The sequence below is a fragment of the Platalea leucorodia genome, assembly GCF_965183815.1.
Source record: "Platalea leucorodia genome assembly, chromosome: 1".
Classification (NCBI taxonomy): Eukaryota; Metazoa; Chordata; class Aves; order Pelecaniformes; family Threskiornithidae; genus Platalea; species Platalea leucorodia.
Genome location: NC_138823.1, coordinates 158,597,739 through 158,617,735, shown reverse-complemented (window position 1 = coordinate 158,617,735; position 19,997 = coordinate 158,597,739). Strand labels below are relative to the sequence as shown.

General features: G+C 39.5%; 1 protein-coding gene across 1 annotated transcript in view; it reads right to left on the bottom strand.

The window, feature by feature from the left end:
- Positions 1-19,997, bottom strand: part of PTPRN2 (protein tyrosine phosphatase receptor type N2) — a gene marked incomplete at both ends in the record, with an annotated part of 667,311 nt that overhangs the window by 36,375 nt on the left and 610,939 nt on the right. The window contains 2 exons of the mRNA XM_082310546.1: positions 6,904-6,981; positions 15,210-15,283. Coding sequence (XP_082166672.1) covers positions 6,904-6,981; positions 15,210-15,283 — 152 coding nt within the window. The remainder of the gene's footprint in view (positions 1-6,903; positions 6,982-15,209; positions 15,284-19,997) is intronic.

Below are 19,997 nucleotides of genomic sequence, written 5' to 3'. Positions count from 1 at the left end.
GTGAGAACTGATTAGACATGCAGGAAGTCCCATTCCAGGCAAGGAAAATAAAACTTGGGAATCAAGACTGCTTGAAAGCACTGTGTTCTGCACAGAAGAACAAAATGCAGAAAAATAATTTAGTCTGTAAATTAATTTCAGCACTCACAAAACACGCTGAACTGGGACCACAGAAACCAGCAATTAGAGCAGGGGAGGGTTTGGTACAGTTGTTCTTACTTAGCCCATGGGCTTGGAACACCGATTTTGCAGGGAGACTCATTCAGCTACAGGGACATGGTCTTCTGCCCACTGGGATTTGCCCTTGGAGATCGCTGATGACTAATCCTTTTTACACAGGAAACAATCAACTGAGAGCATTTTGTGTTTCTTTTGTTGAATTCAAAAACTGGAAGAGAAAAGCAAGTGCTGCCAAACAGACATGCAAAGATTTATCATATCCTGAAGACCGCAACTCAGGAATTGGGTTCTTAACATGCTGGTGTGATCTGGGAGGAAAATAACAGTCAGTTTTTGAGCTGAGTCTAATAATATACTCCTGAATATGGGTAGAGAAAAAATATTCGAAAAATAGTTTTAGATTAAGAAATGCAGGGTTGAGGGCAATGAAAAGCAAATGGCAACCAAACTCCCTGGCTCAAATTAGGGCTCTGGTCTTTATTCTTGACTCTTTCTGCACTTTACATTTAATAGTCTTGCAATAAAAATCGAAAATAATCAAAGGAGCAGAGATGAGGTCTCCCACTCCCCATAATCAGAACAGTGGAAACCTCTACTCCAGTGAGCTTTCTTTTTGTTTGCTGGCAACAGATGCCCAACTTTAACAAGAAGGGTGAAGAGCATTCCCAATTTCAAGAGTATTTAATGTATTGGCAAAGAGTGGAGGAAAGATGGGGTAATGAAAAGCGTGGGTTTTATTCAGAACATGTAGGATAAAGCTCTTTCTCACTTCCTGGAGGAGCATCTTGACCACAAAGGGGCAGCACCTGAAGTCTGCCTTCCTTGTCCTGTGTCCGCCTCAGCGCTGTTCATGAGTGGTACCCGCTCCGTCATCCCTGCCGGACTGGAGCCCTTCAGGAAATAAGGTATCTGGGGAATTATCTAGCATGAACTACAGATCTATTCAGGCAAAAGCCAGGGAATTGTCTGGTCCAAACTACAAAGGTTGACTGTATTTAATCTCATGACTTACTGTTGTAGGTGCTTTGAACCTTATTGAACATCTGCTAAATGAGGAAAACCATATTTCTCTATTCCTTCTGCAGAAGTTATATAATATTCAATACATATTATGTTGGTCATGGAGGGAGGACATCACAGAAAGACAACAAATACTTACAAAAACATATAACATATGTCATTTTGTTTTCTAATGCAACTAAAGCACATCCTCTTAAGTCACTTGGCAGGAACTGCCTGATCCCTGCCTCTATTTCATTTAATATGGTAAAAAAGAAACAAACAAACAAACATGAAAATGCACTTCCCTCCAAAAAGGGGGAGGGGAAAGGAGGGAAAATGTGGGTACATTTATGAAAGCAAGGTATAATCTGGGGTATTTTCCGGAGGGAAAAATTATGGCCTCCTACAGAAATCTCCATTTGGAGATGATGAGCCTTAGCAGACGTGCAATTTATAAAACTGGCATAATTAAGAACAATTTTTCAGTGCAAGGACAGTTGATTCTAAATATCCTAACTCCCAGGAACAGTTTCTTGCATATTATCATCCCTTGCTTCTTAGAATATTTTGCAAGTTAAGACATGTACTTCGTGTCAAATACTTCATGGAATTATAACCCAGCACATACGGAAAATAATAAAATTTTATGCCTCCAGAATTATTCACAACATGGAACTCCTGCTGCGAAAACTTGTTATAGATCAGAAATGTTCTACATCCTCTTTCTTTTGAATTATGTTCAAAGAGATGTTGAATTTTAATAGCGTTATGTGAAAGAGCTGAGTGAAATCTCACTGAAGCTGCTGGACAAAATCACCACCTTTCATTCAAGAAAAATGTAAGAAACAAGCAAACTCTTTTATGGAGCCTGATAACTGAAATTACAGGAGTTATCATCAAAAACAAGAGAAACATGAAGCATATGGACCCATGAGTTTCTCTAGAAACTGATATGCTTAATGCAGAGAGAGAGAGGCATTAATCAAGGCAAGATGATTAATCCAGATAAGCAGCAAAAATGTGTAAAAGGAATAAAGAAACCAGCAGCACAGCTCAAAAAACTAGCATTGTGATCCTGGTAGAAGAAAAGCTGAAAGAGAGGTTGGGGGTAAAACACCGGGTGAATGGGGTTTGGAAAAAAGAAGTTATTGCCTGTTATTTCATTCTGTCTTTGTTCAAGGAAATAAAACTCTGTACTTCCTTTGTAAATAAAATGGAACTATATCAAAGCAAAACCCTATCCTGAGGATGAATTCTCTTTCCAGCTGAGAAGAAAACAACCCACAGACCTGGCAAATTGTTTAACCACTCAGGTAAAAATGGATTAATACCATGTGAAGAGAGGCATCCAGTTTTCAAGAAAGGGAATCGTGAGGTGGAATTCCCACTGAACCAAAATAGAATCAATGAAGGAGGTATCTCTCAGAAATAGTAATTGGTAAAGAGAGATGAAAACAAGACCAGATGAAATTAAAAGAAGACTTAAATCAGCTGGAGGCTTTTCAAAATTAATTAAAGTAGTAGCTGGAAAATTTCCAGAGCGGTCTAAGAGATGACATGCAGGCAGAGATGAAATCTCTGCTTGAGCCGCAAACACAGAGTATCCAGACAGATTAGGAAGCCCTGTGGCAAAACAGATCAATGAGATGACTGACAACACAACTCCTGCAGGCTAGAAAGTTTTCAAAGAAATAGGTAAGCCAGGAAAGTTCGAACTAACTTGGCACTCGCTGACTTAGAGGAGCTCTGCCAAGAATGTAAGGAGCTGGAGAAGTAAACTGGAGGGACACAGACAACGCCATTAGAAAAGCCAGAGTAAGAATCTTGCCTTTTTATCATTATTAGTTTTACAACACATAGAAATTTGAACACCATTTGAAAATGACCAATATCCAGGAGCATGGACCATCTCCAGCTCAAAGACTGCGTCTTTGAAAGAAAAACTTCCATCAAGCTGATCTCTCTCAGGTCAACATGAAAACCCAAATGAATAGAAAGGTGTACAGAAAATGCTGAGTCTAATGGCCAGCTCTAGCAGCTCAAGTTAGATGGTACTGAAGAAAAATACCTGCCCTTCTTCCTCACCTTACCAAAAAGGACATAATCTTCTAAGAAGTGGTCACTAGTGAAATGATTGAAACTGGTCCCCCTCCAGTCCCATAGTGGTACTAGGCATGGATCTGCCTACCAGTAGTAAGAATGCTAAACAAGATGAGCCTGAACAAAGCATCATCAATGTTTTATGAAAAAGCTTTGCCCAGTTTGGGAAAGAGGAGACACTGAGCTGACCATGATCTTTGTCAAATCTGGGCAAGTAAATGGGAATTTGATTGCTAAGTGTCTAATAGTACTTGCACAAAAATACTGGGCACTGGATCAACATAACAGGTTTTAGAGGGGCCTGCCAATAAAACTAGGAAAAAAGATTATCCAAAACTAAATCATCTGTTTGGTCTTAAATAGAGATAATGGATGTGACCACATGATCATGTAGATGACAGACATGAGCTCAGGAACTGAGTTCCTTTTGGAAGAAGCTTCCTCCAGAAGCATCTGTAGCCCTCTCCCCTGCCAACAGGCATTTGGTCCATTGGACCACCAAACAGTTGGTCTAAAGTAAAACCTACAGAGTGAGTACTGTGACACTCTACAAATCCACTCCTAGTGGGCCACACTGCTTGCTAATGTAGACACAGTCACTGATGGGTGGAAGAATCAAATGTAAGTTTAAGGGAAACTAGGTTTAGAAACTGTGTCTCTGGAATTTAAGCATGAAATCTAGACAGTCAGGACAAATCAGGAGCAGTTTGGATTTCATTACAGATATCAGCTGTGTTGTAAATGCCAAGAAAGTTGTCTTACACTTTCAAGTAAAACAAATGCTTTGTTGACAAGTGTTTTCTAGAAATCAGCTTGAAATGTCTACAGGAGTGGAAACAATTATAACAGTTTCTTGCTGGGGTAGCCTTTCAGCCAAGATAAAATGGAGTGGTGGATGCCCACCACGCAAGCAGGCTCTTGGGAATCTTAGCAGCTAAGTCTCTGCAAAAATAGGAAGCGATACATCTAGTAAATATTGCCATAGAAGGTCATGCCAAGCTCCAAGAGTTTCTGTTGGACTTGCTAAAGCATGACATTGTGCATTTAGACAGGGAACAGAGTCCCAGGTCTCTCTGGAGTCAGTCACTCTTCTCACTATCAGTCAGAAAATTGCTTCACTGAGCACACAAAACAGGAAAAAAGCAACACAGCTCAGCAACAGCTGGTATTAAGTGGAGGAGGGAGAGGGAGGAGAACCACTGAGAAGATGTGTCAGGAATGAATAATTGAATCTTTAAACAATCCCCCCGTGGCAGCACCATGGTCTGCATAAACTACAGAAAATTGTATTCAAGTAGACATCAAAGAATTCTGTCCTGACAGGAGTTAATACTCTATTTACCATGGCAAGTTCAGGTTTCCCATGCTTTACCTTAAAATAGGTACTATTAGGTCAAAAATGGATATAAACTTTGCTCCTGCATCTGGGTATAAACCACAACAACTTCAAGCCATGGCTTTTGACTGGTACAATGGACCTACTACATTTCAGCGGTTATGGATGCAGTGTCTGCAAGGAGTTAATCTCTCTTGGCCTGTTTATTACACCTGGTTGATACCCTGGGTCGTGCAAAAAGCTTAGAACAGGAGCCGGCACATTGACATGTGAGCTGTAGGAAGTTCAGCTTATAGAAAAGTGGGTGATGGACCAATCTGACATAGGTAGATTGTTATGTTGAAGTAACAGACATCATCAAAATAAAGGTAAGAAACAGACTTTTCTATGGAACCTAATAGAAGAAACAATAAAAGAATAGCACATCAAAAATGGACACATAGCCACACTTGAGCAGAAGCTGATCCACAGTTGCCAAATGGTTTCCGTGGAGATGTATACATTAAATCTGGTGGGGAGATGGAGTGAGCTTTCACTGATGGATAATTGGGAGGAGAAATAGCTAAGAAGAGCAGAAAGAAAGTGAAGGAAAGTGAAGACTCTCCACTCACAAATAGCATGAAGAAGGAAAGTCAAGAAAGAGACCTTTTGAGTACAAAGCTGGAATGAAGAAGATGATTGGCTCACAGAACAAAGAAATAACATTTCAGTTCTAGTCACTCTGTGTCTGTGCAGTTTGCCTAACTGTTCAAATTAGAAAGGGAGAATAACAAAATATATCGTTCACACTATGTTGGGAAGATTAATTCCGATTTCTGTGTCAGCAGCAGTGCTTATACAAAGTTTGTTCTTTAAATAACCCCTTTAAAAATAAGAACATACATTTTTTTCAACATATAAAGGTGCAGTTACAGGTAAAAATATAGAAAATAGAAATATACAAACATGCAAAAATATACAATTAAAAAACCTGGGCCTTAGGCACCATAAAACATCATTACAGAATAGCTAACATGATATTTCTTTTTGCATGTTTAACTTAAGAAATACATTTTCAAATATCATGCCTTAGATAAGGAATCCACTCACCAAAGGAAAAAAGATATTGAAGACAAAAATCACAAGTTACTTGAAAATTTAACGCAGAACAACAGGTCAACTAACTTCAAGCAGAAAGAATTTGCTCTGGACTTTTAAAAACCAAGCCCAAAATATCCCAGACTGAGCATTTAAGTATCCAGGCACTCAAAATCAAACAAACTTTTTGAAAATGTCTTGATTCCTCATCAGAGACAGTAGGAAATTGTGACATGAAAAGTGTCTTTAATAGGGAGCAGTTAACACTTTCTAATCATAGAGCAAGTGATGCAGATGAAGAGAGATGATTTCAAGAGATGCAAGCTCCTAAAATACAATGGCACTTCTGAAATTTTTATGAAGATATTCTTTATCTTCAGAATAAAAGTTTCTAAATTCATAATGCAAACCAAAAAATAAAAACATATGTTCTTGTTGATAGTAAGCCCAAGTTGACCTCCTCCCCAAACAGCTTCATTAAGCTTTCAGGCACACTTTTATACTTACAAAGGAATATCTAATGCAGCATATCTGTCATGCAATCGCACACACCTAGCTTGGCAGTGGGTGTATGTCCAAATCTAAGAGCTGCACGAGCACGTAAAAAAACTGCATGCAAAGTAAGCTGGTATTTGTGCATCAGTAACTACTGCCTTTAGCCCCAATCCTGCAAAAAACTATGCACCTACTTAACTTTATGCAGCAGGGTCTTAACTCAGGCTTTAACTCGGCTCCCTGTGGTAGGGAAAATACATAAGACTTTAAGCATTTTGGGGAACTGGGACGTGTGAGACGTAGGTTTCAATGGAAAAATTCATGGCACATAGTGTTAGGTCCTTTTTGATCTGGGGAATGACAATGAATTCTGGCTACACTCTTAAGAAGGTCAGGCCCTCTGAAAATCATCCAGTCCTTGGCAGCAGTTTAATTATGGAGACCTGACCTGAAGTTTGGCTCTAAAATATGAATACTTTGGCCTGAGGTTTTCAATATAATTTCCAGATCAACTATTTCTTAGCAGGGCTTGTCATATACATAAATGTCTTTAATATCCATGTACTAGATTTTAAAAAGACATTTGAACTAAGGTTTTTCCACCTATTGTGACTCAAGCACAACAGATTTTTATACACCTCACATTTCTAGAAGCACAGGAAAACATTTGACTTGTAACATAAACTCAGTTTTCAAAGAGATGTTTAACTTACCTGCCAGAAGTCAGCGACAGTAGCAGGGAGAGGGCCCTGGGTGGCAATATATGCAGGGTTTCGGGGGTCATGGTCCATCTGGAACAAGGAGAGAGAACACAGACTGGTTTTATTTAAAAGAAAATCCCTTGCTGTTTCAGAGACAGAAAGTATGCGAAGGCAGAAACAAGGGACTTCCTAAAGGACTGTCATGTCCCTCCATCCTTCATTGGCAAGCAAAGAGTTTTATTTCTATTTATAAGCTCAGAGGAGACCTTTTTCCACAAAAGACTGATGCTACCAGATGAATATCAGCACGCATGATGAGCAACGTCCTATGTCCTCAATATGCAGCATAAGATCATTTATGGTGGTTGACAAAGGCATTTATTTGAGATCAGTACTTGTGGTTTCATAGCAACCTAGGAGCCATTTGAAACATTTTTCTACACTGAGTGTTAAGAATGCTCCACACATCTAAATATGTTCTCCATTTCCACTGTGCCTGTCAAGGGCACATGTAACTAAAAAACAGCAAAAATGGGGAACAAATTCAGTTTCTGGCTTTTTCTGGTTAGTTGATTTATCTAAATGCATGGATTTGGCCTCAATAGAGGAAGTTCTGCTCAAAGACCTTAATTATTACATTTAATTGAAGGAGCAGAAAATTCACTGAGCAGAAAAAATAAAGAATCTAAGAGACAAAGCCATCAAGAGTAAATAGGATTAGTGTGTTACAATGAATGTTTTCGAACTGATGGGTGGTTTTCTTGGTTCTAAATCTTAGGACACATTCTGCTGAAAAAGAAGATCTGCTGATGGGATTAAAAAACAAACAAACTCATTGTAACCCTGGACTGGGCAAGACAAAACTTTGAACATAAAGAAAAGAGACCCAGTTCAGCTCTCAGATGTGTGGGTGTGACTCAGTGACACTGAAGTCGGCGAGAGTTAACTTATACCCATGTAACTGAAGGCAGAATTTGTCTCAATAGACAATTCTGTTCTATAAGTAAAGATCTGAATAAGAATGAATGTGAGTCACATTTGCATTAAGAGGCATCTCTGAATTTATTCATAGCCTATCAAAATTTCCAGTGATGGTACATGTCAGCGTAAAAGAAGGCACCTCATAATTATGTGCAACATAAAAGAGGGAAGAACCATAAAAGAACAGATGTAAGTTATTCTAACAGAACAACAATATGATGAATGTTGCAAAAAGGAAGAGAACACTTTTATGTTTCTAATTTTCTGATGTATAATTAAGCTGGACTTAATATTAAAATTCTCCATGACAGCGCAACACAGGTAGAAAGAAGTCACTGAATCCATTTAGAATAAAAGCTTACTTCTGATTCACGACCCATAGTTATAAAAAACCTTGACCGGGATGTCTGTAATACCATCATTTTATTCCGAGCTTCATTGAGATGCTTCTTTTATTAGCAAATAACTCTTCACAACAAGCAATTGCCCACAACAAATTTCAACCTTGCTTTCTTTACCTTTTGACAAAAGCAATTCTGATAGCAGGACATATACTACTGTGGGTATTTTGAGATTAGGGAAAAACTAGCTTTCTTCAGAAAACAGTATTAGCAAAAAAAAACCTTAGGAAACATTTCAAAACAGGCAACTTTTTTTTGTTTTTTTAAGAATTGAGACACTGAACTAAACACAACTGAAAACAACAGCAAATGTGATTAAGCAAAGTCAGGCTTAAAGGGTTTTTTTGCTCCATTATGGTTGAAATAATTTCTGTTGTTTTGTTTTGAATCCCACAGAGATCTATAGGATTTAATCATGTGCTTAAATGTTCTCCTACGCTGGAACTAAAAATCTTAGCTTAGAAAAATCGACCTGCACCACAGAGGACTTGCTGCTCCCAGTTGTAACTGTTGTAGGCTGCATCCACTTGAAAATGATGTCACTTGTCTAACAGGCAAGAGCCTGACTTGGAAATGTAACCAACAGTGAATACACCAAACTTTAGAAAAATAGTAATTTACTTTGAATTTCTTCTGAAACTAAATTCTTTTGTATGTAGACATGCCAGAAAATAAAGGCAGAAGAAATCAAGGATGATGCAAATAGCACTGTCATGGAGGAAATAGTTCTCAACATTCAGCTGATAAATCAGGAATAGGCCAATCTTGGCATTTCAGCATTAATCAACCTCTGTCACAAAGGTGCTGTTGGAACGTGGCAAACATTACAATAAGCACAGAGTAGTGAAGTGTATCAGCAGTTTAACAATAATTCAAAAGACAATTACAATTATTACATTCCAAGCACATTGTGTTTCACAGAAAACAATTATGAGCAGAAACTCTTCTTGCTTGGAGCAAATAGAAGATGGCAGAAAGCCCTGTCATGCTATTAAATGATTTTTAACTGAACAAAAATAAGAGCAAAGATTAAACTAATTAAATGAAATTCCTGGTTTCATCAATTTTCTATTATATGTACTGTTTTAAAGGCCATATATTTCAAGAAAAGTGTGAAAAATCACTGGTGACATTTGATTTAATGCAAGTAGGTGACTGCAAGGGACAGTTCTTGACTGTTTTTGTTATGTTCTTTTTTATTCTCTCAAGGTCACCAAGAACACCAAGGGCATCTTAATCTATCAAAGTTAACAAAAGTTTGAATAAAGAAATAAAGTCAGTAATGGGTTTTAAACTAACTAATCAAGGATCAAGCGAAAGGCTTTTTTTAATGTCAGTAGTCATTATCTTCTTTCAAGGATCCCTCAGATTTCTCACTTCACGAAAATAAAACAGAGAATGTATTCTCCAGAGAAGAATAGAGAACAGCAGGCTCAATACTATCAAGTATTAAAACAAAAATCGACTGTTTGCTAACATTTTACATCGGAACAACCTTCAGAAATCACCCTAATAGTAATTGTTCAATGTCCCCATCAAAGCACAAAGTTCACAAGACTTACATCAGAACTGGATCGAACAGCCATTTTTGGGAAGAAAAAGCTGCAATTATTACAGCTGTTCTGCTATGGTGGAATTCTCATTTTCTGCTGCAGTACAACAAAGGCAAGTCTGGTGATAATGCTTCAATCTATTTTTCCATGATTTTGTATTAGGCAAAGAAAGGGATCAAGGATTACTATAACTGACCATGCAATTGACTGTGGTGATTTCCGTCACTACCAATGTCAAAAGCAAATGGAAACAAAAAGGAAGAACATTCAGATTTCATGTTGGAAAAGAAGTACTATAGAGAACTGGATGAAAAGTCCCTATATGTTAGATAGGTTAGTGGCACAACTTGTGTTTTTCTACAGGGCTTTGTACTGAAAGTTGACTTACAGTATCTTAAAGTAGGAAAATATATAAAGAACACAGCATCACAATTAGTTGCATCTTTGTTAAATTAATATCAGACCACAATTCCACTTTTGCTTTACTAGAGAATAAAAGCTACTCCTTTAGTTCTTCCTGCAAGAGTTCTACTATCCAGTTGCCTTATCCTAGGTCTTTGCAAGGATTCCCTGAAGAACTCTGCATTTTGTTGAGTTTCTAGATAGAGATTGTGCTGCTGCACGATTTCACTGATAATGCTAATGAAATACGGCAAAATCAATAACTTCAGGGAGTAAATCCTCAAATTTATTGTATTTGGACTTGAGAGTGGTACATATAGATTCTTGTTAAGTAGCCTCCTAAAACTGGAAACTGAAGTAAAAGTGTCAATAAGCATCAATGACCATTCTGAAATCTCATGTAAATGATACACCGATTCATTCCTGCCCTTCACCTTCCCTCTCAGCTTGTCAGATTCTTACTTTCCACTTTCCACAGAGAAAGATGCTGGTTTCAGTCACACCATATTTACCTTGATCTAAATCCTCCGAGTCCCGCTGAAATATTCCTAAATCATATGAGATCAGAATGAGATCCAGTGTAGACCAAATATGACGGAAAGAAAGTTGAACTCTGATTAACACCTTAAAAAGTCGTATGGATTCAAGCTACTGCATAGTTTCCAGATTTAATGTGTTTATAATGCAAATAAAATCTACTTTTATGCATGTGTTTATTACAGAGTATAGACAGTCTCTAAAAGTAAAAAAGTATATTTGTTTTTGTAGAAGAAAGCATATCCAGCAAATGTAGATGAACTTTGTAATCACATTCATCTCAGCATTAAAATTAAAAAGGTAGACTAGTCCTCATCTTCATGTTTGAATTAAAATTTAAAACAATTTTTAAATCCTTCCTTTAAAACCCCTAATGGAATGAAAGAAGTAAATCTGGTTGTGAATGCCATTATGAATTTCAGAGTCTATTCTTGGTGATGAAATTTGTATGCTGTGTTTGAACAAACTGTCATGCTAATGACATTCCTCAGTCTGGTGTCTTCAGTAATAAGCAAACTGAGTTTTTAAATGTAGTTGATGGGATTTTTTCTCTCTCAGACACCCTATGAGGAAAAACAGAATTCCCATTTACTTTCATGACCTCTGATTTAAAAGCAAAGATTGCACATTATTTACTACTGGATGATTTTCCCGAAATTTAATGAGGACTAAGTACAAATATGACAGATGTAATTATCACAGTTTTATTCTGCACAGTCAGGGTCTCCTTGTGCTGTAATTGCAAGCCTTTCATTCAGCTGCCGATAGCAGAGTTATTATCATAGTACTTTATGTTATTTCAGAGAGGAGGGAAACAGATTTCTACCTCACTTTTATCCTGCAAATTTCTCCTAAGGACTCATTTTGCCTGGCCTCACGCTACAGTGAAATTAAAGACCTACGGGAAGAACTTCGACTAAATCTCTGCTGATTCTCCTCACCCACTCCCAGCCGTGGCGAGGCCATCAATCTAACCCCAGTTTTCACAACATGCTGGAGGGAAAGGAGGTCTTGAGGGGGGTAGCATTTTTTAAAAGGAAGAAACATGTGGGCAGGTGGCCAGCTCATTGTCTAGCACGGGGATTTTTTTATGGTGTACTGCTGCACTCATTTAGACCTAAGTTAAGGTTGAGTGAGCCCCAGCTGGAGACTGGACCACTGACCCAGAAGCTGGAGATACCCAGCGACGTGTACACGACTGGAAGCCTCCCTTTCCGAAGCTCAAATATAATTACTTTATTTTACACTCTTCCCTCAGCAGACAGCTCACACGCGCAGGGAGGAAAAACCCTCTTCCAGTCAGTTCAGACCATACTGATCCTCTGCTATTAATGCCCATCTTGCAGCTCACTACAATGCTCACTCCTAGCCCAAGAACTGCAAGGCGCAAAGGCACCAGAAACATCATTGTATTGACATGATAATTACTGAGGCTATTTAAGTTGAAAGGCAGCAGTCTGAAGGAAGGAAATGGTAGGATTTTTGCAAGAGCAAATAAAGGCAGACTTACTGGTACTCCACAGCCACTGTACACTTACAAAGAGGTTGATTAAATGTCTCAAACAAACAGCAATAGTAATAGCATGTATGCCCAGCTCAGGCTGCAGTGGCTGCACAGCCACAGTAAATACTGCAGAATCAAGTGCCCAATATAATATTCCAGTAGGCTTCTCAGGTGGGAAGCAGAACGAAAGTCTCTGTCTCTCCTATATGCTACCTCATTATACAAAAGCAATACCAGATTAACAAATATGTTTACGCTAACCTGAACATATTTAATTTGTCTTGAAATGAAATAGTTTGCAGGAAATCTTTCCAAACTATGGGCTTGCAAAGTAGTGATTTCCTCCTACCAACCTCCCACTGCATCACCTTCAGGAAACACACATTCTATCTATTGCTTGCGAAATAGCAAAATGACTATTGACTTAGTGAAACAAACTCACAAAACCATCTGGAGCATCTCTTTCCTTGGAATAATAGGTCGTCTATACAAATGTGGGTTGGGGCACTCCTTCCCACACAGTAGGGTCCCTATCCTACCATGAAGAAGAGGAACTCAAGGGTTTCTCTTGGCAGTTTTTCATGGCTATGCAAGATACTGGGTGCTTGTCCCAACTCAATGAAACATTTGTGCACCCACTTATCTTTGGGCATAGAAATATTTCTGTAAGAGATATAGAGACAACCATAAGAATTTTGCTTCATCAGTGTGACTTGTTTTATTGGCCAAACTCTTGAGCCTGAGAAAGCTATAAAAAAGAAATACCTTCTAACTTTCCAGAAGAAAACACCCTTAAGTGCTGGATGGAAAAGCAAGATTGCAACCCCCTGTAAAACCATGAGAGTTAAAGCTGTGGAAGCAGAGACCCTCTGCCTGCATTAGCTTCGGGCATCCTGACAAAGCAAATCTCTTCTCAGTTATGCCAATGGGATAGCTTGGTCCTGCCTCTCCACCCCTAACACTACTTAATCTAATACTTTTCTTATCAGTGTAATTAATTACCAGAATTACAATTGCAACAGGCATATACACACATGCAAGAATTTATCCGTCCCCCAACCAAATTTGTGTACTAAAACCAGTTAAGCTGTGTCTACACAGACTTTTGGGCAGGTTGCACAAGCCCATCTCAGTTATTTGGTAAAAACACAGCATCTGTACTGCTGCCAACACTGAACCTGGCTTAGCAGTGTCTACAGATGCTGTAATTCCACTTCTGCACCATGTTGTACTCATGTGAATTACAACCAAGCTCTTACAAGAATACAATATCTCACTTCCAGTTAACACCTCCCACTCCTGTGCTGGCCACAAAACCTCTCAGCTTCTACTATCAAATTAAGGCTTGACCAAACATAACTCACTGAATGTGCCCCGAAGACAAGCAAACAGAGCACTGAAGCCCTGGAGCTGGACCTCTATGCATGACTTTACAAGCAGGACATGTACTCCTTGGAGTGCCAAGATACTCTGAGCTCCTGATCCTGGGGCCAGCTAGAGCTTGGTCTAGTCAGAGACATACTTAAAAGTAGTCCCAAAACTGCTCTAATCTGTGCGCATCTACCCCTGTTCTCTAAAATGGAAGCTGTCAATCCCTGAAGCATGCAAGTGCTTTGGTTTACCCTCTACCCTAAGCCAAAGACAAAAGCATCCTGAAGATGTTTGTTGGGTTCTGTGTGTCTTTTAACTCCCTGAATAAAACATTTTTGTACGTTCAGGGAAATGAAGCTTTTGAACTCTGATGAAAGTAACAAAAACAAAGCTCAGAGAACAGTTTCTATGTAGTTGTGGTTTTTTTTTTTTTTTTTTTTTTTTTAAGAAAAAAAAGTACTGTCAACAACATTGGAAGGAAGCAGCCTGTAATTTCATGCTGTTGCAAATTGTCAGCTGCCTTGCCCACACAAAGTGATTTAACTGGGGGAGTGATACTCCCCAGGAAAATGAGCCAGTAATGGCATACACTGCCCACTGCAGTGAGATCTAATTCTCCATCCTAGGTTTTTTCTCATAGTCTCCCTATAATAACTTTTTAGTGCCTAATTATTGTGAATAAGAACCATGAGCAAAAGTGACTCCAATACTAGCAGTCTCACAGAGGTCAAGGACACAGTGCCTTTTTCCCCCTTCAAATGGATATCATGACACTTCCACTGAGATGTTATGACAGGGCAATGCTACTGGCTCTGTCATACCTGTTTTGTGTCTAGAAATAGTGGCCTTTTCTCCCTGTCACCTTTCACAGACAGGAAAGGATTAATATTCAGCTTACGCAGGGTGAGAAAGGGCAGCTGGGCCATGCTGGGGTATTTGGAGGCAAAAATTGGATTGACCTATCTTGCAGTTTGAACGAATACACAAGTGGAAAGGGATCTCGTTCTTGCTTTCAAAACAGCAAGATCAGAGAAGAACTGGGAGAGCTAGAGAAACACAAAGCTATGCATCTGTAGGGCAACAGAGGAAGAGAGGTAAGAGGAAATGTCACTTCCTGCTGCAGAAGTTCAGAAGCCTGTGGAGCTCTGCTCTCCACAGCTACAGAGACCATTCCTTCTATGACAGTAGCTAGTAAGACAAAGCAAAAAAGAATAAGCAAGTTTTACCTCCTCAGAGAAGGAAAAGCTCCACTAAGGGTGTATTGTTGAATTTATAATCTGTAAATTAATAATATCAAGTACAGAAAACCTGACAGTATTACAAAGTAGATTGATGACTATCTAGTGACTTCATTTTCTTTGTACATAAACCTCGAGTATTGCATGCACATGCAGAAGATTTCTTTCTCTTCAATTTGAAAGGCCAGCCTGAGACATCAGCATTGTGAGGTGCTCACAACCTAAGGTTGCACAACCTGAGCAGTGAGGTGCCTCAAGTAAGCATATTTTAACAACAAGGAAAGACAAGGACTAACTATTTGGATTATTTCTCATAGGTTACCATACTTACAATTGGGCTAGCATTGATGTAGTCCGAATTGTCATGGCTATTTTCAGCTTTCAGACATATCCTGGAATGATCATCTGCAAAGGAGAAATAAAGAGAAGTTTCTATACAAGTATTCTACCCATTTTAAGTTAAACAATTCAAAGTCAGATTAATGTGCATTTTAAGACAGGCAAACAAATATTGGAAAGGATATTCCCTTCTCACTCCTAACAGCACATAGTCTTGACACAGCCACAGAGTCACAGTCTGACTCAGGAATGCAGCTCTAGACTATTTCAGAGGGTGAGTATCAGAAAGCATGTCTTCATGAGATGCACCATAATGTGGTATGGCCTCTCGTAGGAAAAAGGGGAATCTCTACTGCTCACGGAGTAAAGAAAACAGCAGCTCTGGACATAGACTTATTCATGTTATTTGCCCATTGTCAAATTTCTTTTCTCACTTTTTAACTTGTATTTTTATTCGTGCTAGCTTAAGTATGTTTAAAGCTGGTACACCTCAAACTCTAGTCCTTTTTTTTTACTTCAGGACATATGTAATGGAGGGGTTTTATTTGTTTGTATTTAGACAGTGACAATGCAGATGCCTGCATCTGTTCCAATCATCTCGACTCACTTTCTGCTAAGAGGAAAGAAATATTTCTGTGTCATGAATCATCTTGTCCTGATGTAGCTGTTTCAAACAGGCCAAATTGCACTCGAGAGGTGCCCGTTTCTTTCCATTGACTACAGAAAGAAAGACCAGACCACACACAGATAATTTATGGGAGAGATGTCTAAGTCTTTACATATGAATCTCAAACAACTTGTACCTGATATATAACCAGCACAATTCATACTTCTCAGCAAACCTACCTTGCACAGTACATTGTGGTGAGAGGCCGTGGAGTTTCTCTTTCTGTAACCCTATACAGCTGAACATGGATACTAATGTTTTGAGAGGATCTTTCCACCAATTATTCAAATAGACAAAATAAGAGTACATGAATACACCCTGTCCCCCATTTTATCTTGTCTAGTGGCCCGTGACACCATTCATAACAGCAGAACTATAAGTTTGCTTTTTAAACTATTAAGTACCAATCATTATTTTAATAATGAGGAACAGTAAATCTAAGTACCACACAGAAAAGTAGAGACAGAGGGTTTGGGTTCTGCTTAGGTTTATTCACCAGTAACGTCATGGCAGCTCAATATGTGAGCAAGACAAAGGTGTGCTTGTATGAATGTTGTTTATAGTCACTCAATCTCATCAGCAAAATTTAACCCACCAATGTGAGCAGCCTTCTCCTGGAATACGATTAGAGGTGAACAAGTCATGTCAACTGAATGAAGAGCCATTCTTTCCAGTTGACTGAAAGTTAGCAAATGTGATGTCCATCTATGAGAAAGGCTGGAAGGAGGATCCGGGGAACTACAAGCCTGTCAGCCTGACCTCAGTGCTGCAGAAAGTTATACCATCCTGACTGCCATCACTCAGCACTTATAGGACAACCAGGGGATCGGGCCCAGTCAGTATGGGTTTATGAAAGACAGGTCCAGCTTCAGTAACCTTGTCTCCTTCCATGACAAGTTGACCTGCTTAGTGGATGAGGGAAAGGCTGTGGATGTTGTCTACCTAGACTTCAGTAAAGTCTTTAACACCATTTCCCACAGCATTCTCCTGCAGAAACTGGCTGCTCATGGCTCAGATGGGCATCCTCTTTGCTGGGTAAGAAACTGGCTGGATGGCCAGGCCCAAAGAGTTGTGGTGAATGGAGTTAAATCCAGTTGGCAGTCAGTCACAAGTGGTGTTCCCCACGACTCAGTATTTGGGCCAGTTCTGTTTAAAATCTTTATCAATGAACTGGATGAGGGGATCAAGTGCACCCTCAGTAAGTTTGCAGATGACACCAAGTTGGGTGGCAGTGTTGATCTGCTGGAGGGTAGGAAAGCCCTACAGAGGGGTCTGGACAGGCTGGATCGTTGGGCCGGGGCCAATTGTATGAGATTCAACAAGGCTCAGTGCCGGGTCCTGCACTTCGGTCACAACAACCCCATGCAACACTACAGGCTTGGGGAGGAGTGGCTGGAGAGCTGCCCAGTGGAAAAGAACCAGGGGGGTGTTGGTCAACAGCCAGCTGAATATGAGCCAGCAGTGTGCCCAGGTGGCCAAGAAGGTCAATAGCATCCTAGGTTGTATCAGGAATAGTGTGGCCAGCAGGACCAGGGAGGTGATGGTGCCCCTGTACTCGGCACTGGTGAGGCTACACCTTGAATATTGTGTTCAGTTTTGGGCTCCTCACTACAAGAAGGACATGGAGGTGCTGGAGTGTGTCCAGAGAAGGGCAATGAAGTTGGTGAAGGGTCTGGAGCACAAGTCTTACGAGGAGTGGCTGAGGGAGCTGGGGTTGTTTAGCCTGGAGAACAGGAGGCTGAGGGGAGACCTTATTGCTCTCTGCAACTACCTGAAAGGAGGCTGTAGTGAGGCGGGTGTTGGTCTCTTCTCCCTAGTAACAAGTGATAAGGACAAGAGGTAACGGCCTCAAGCTGCGCCAGGGGAAGTTTAGGTTGGATATTAGGAAAAAATTCTTCACTGAAAGGGCAGTCAGGCACTGGAACAGGCTGCCCAGGGAAGTGGTTGAGTCCCCATCCCTCGAGGTATTTAAAAGATGGGTAGATGTGGTGCTTAGGGACATGGTTTAGTGGCGGACTTGGCAGTGCTAGTTTAATGGTTGGACTTGATGATCTTAAAGGTCTTTTCCAACCTAAATGATTCTATGATTCAGTATTCACATAAAATTATCTCTTCTGGTAAGGTTTCAATGCAATAGGAGGATGAAGAAGATGAGAAAGGGAACATGCACATTATTCACTTCCACCTTACTTTGGCACCACTGCACAAAAAATCTGAAACGTAAAAATGAATTTGTGACATCTGAGATCTTGGGGCTAACCAAGATTTTGTATAGAAAGCTTTACAATGAGCATTATCACAGACTGCTTGAAGAACTACATCTCTGAAACCTTTTGGCTCTGCAAGAGATACACAGGTTACATGCACTAAATATGGTCTCCCACGTATCTTAAGCTAAGTAAGCACTCAGGATAAGCCCCATTCATTGGACAGCAAAAGTGTTTGAACTAATCACCAAAGAAAATGTGTGAAATATTTTCAAATGGATGAGGGAGAGAGAGCAGACAGTGATTCATCAGTATTTAGCAAACAGATGTCACTGTGACTCTCCAATGAAAGTCAAGTGTCAGATCGGTAACTTCAGGTTCTTTTTTTAAAAAACATAATGTTTTATCCAGACCCTCTGATTTAGTGTACTGTATCATTATCCTGCTGTCTTGAGGGGTTTATCAGAGGGTGAGGCATGTTAAGGATTTGGTAGTGAAAAGGTGGTGAGACTTTGTATTTGCGTTCAGAAAAAAAAAAAAACTGTGCAAAAAAGGTTGTACATGTGTTTTCTGCATATATCAAGAGTTTGCACCCATGTGTGCTTCAGTTGCAGCATCAAGTGTTCATATTGACAATGAACAGATTGTGCTTGTCTATGCCTGTTATCACCTCAAAGCTTCTAGGAACTAGCATAATAGCTCTTCAGAAACAGGCAGAAAGAGAAGAAAAAAAAAGAAAACCATGGACACCAGTTTGTTATGTTAACAATAAGCAACTATGAGGAAAATGCTGAATGTTCAAGATTTTTTTTTGTAAACTGCATATTGATTATGTTAGAAGCAAGGAAAGAGAATCAGGAGAAGCAGGAAACAAAAGGAAGGAAGGGGATGACAGAAAAGGAAGATATATAAAAGCAAACTAAAAAGCAAGAAAGAAAGATGAATGAAGAAATAGGAGAGGAGAGGTAATAAGGAAGTGAGAGAAAAGACAAATGCTGTTACTAGCTACTGCAATCTGGCCAAGCTACAACTAGTCATCATTTCAAATATCTACAATAGCTACTGCTGAATGCTGAACTACTTTGCATTTGCTATTGCTCCAGCCAAGCCACAGCTGAAAGAAAAGCAAAGCGGATAGATGGATACATGTGGCAGAGAGAGGCTTCCTGAACAAGAAGGCTAGTACCATCCTATAGCTGAGGAGAAATATAACACAATGTTGTATTTTATATACATATAAAATATAAAGTATAAAATATAAAGTCTAAATTATAAAGGGTAGAGGATAAAGGATAACCTGTAAAGCAAGCACACATGAGTTTGTACTATATAAAAACTTGATTTATAGACAGAAATCTAAGTTTTGGTGTCTACACACTGATATCTTCATGTGGACTAGGTTACAGTTAATGGTGTTGATTTAGTTGGCTAAACATGAACATATCATACCATTTGAGAAACTGCAGAGTAGATGAGACATTGCACAAGGTTAACAGATATGACACAAGACCTAACAACTTGTATCCTATTGGACCAGCATCTGAAGCTCACAGAGGATATCTGAGGGTATCCTAGAGCTATTCATTTCAGTGAAAATAAAAAACTTACTTTTGGTCATTGCACGGATCTCTTGATGCCACTTCACTGACTAGCTCTTCACTGGCTGTAATGGGTGCTTTGACACCTGGCTTACATAAAGGCAGCTATGTGGAGACACTTAAATTTAGGCCTCTTAATCTATGATATCACATAATCATGCCCAGAGAACTTGATTCAATGCCTCAGTGTAGGTTTCTAGTGATATCTGAGATGCCCTAAGGACACTCAGGCTAGCAGCTAGGAGGGCACAGGTCTCCCATAGAGCCTGTGTTAGGCCTACCAGCTCTGTGCGGGTGCCTTGAATACT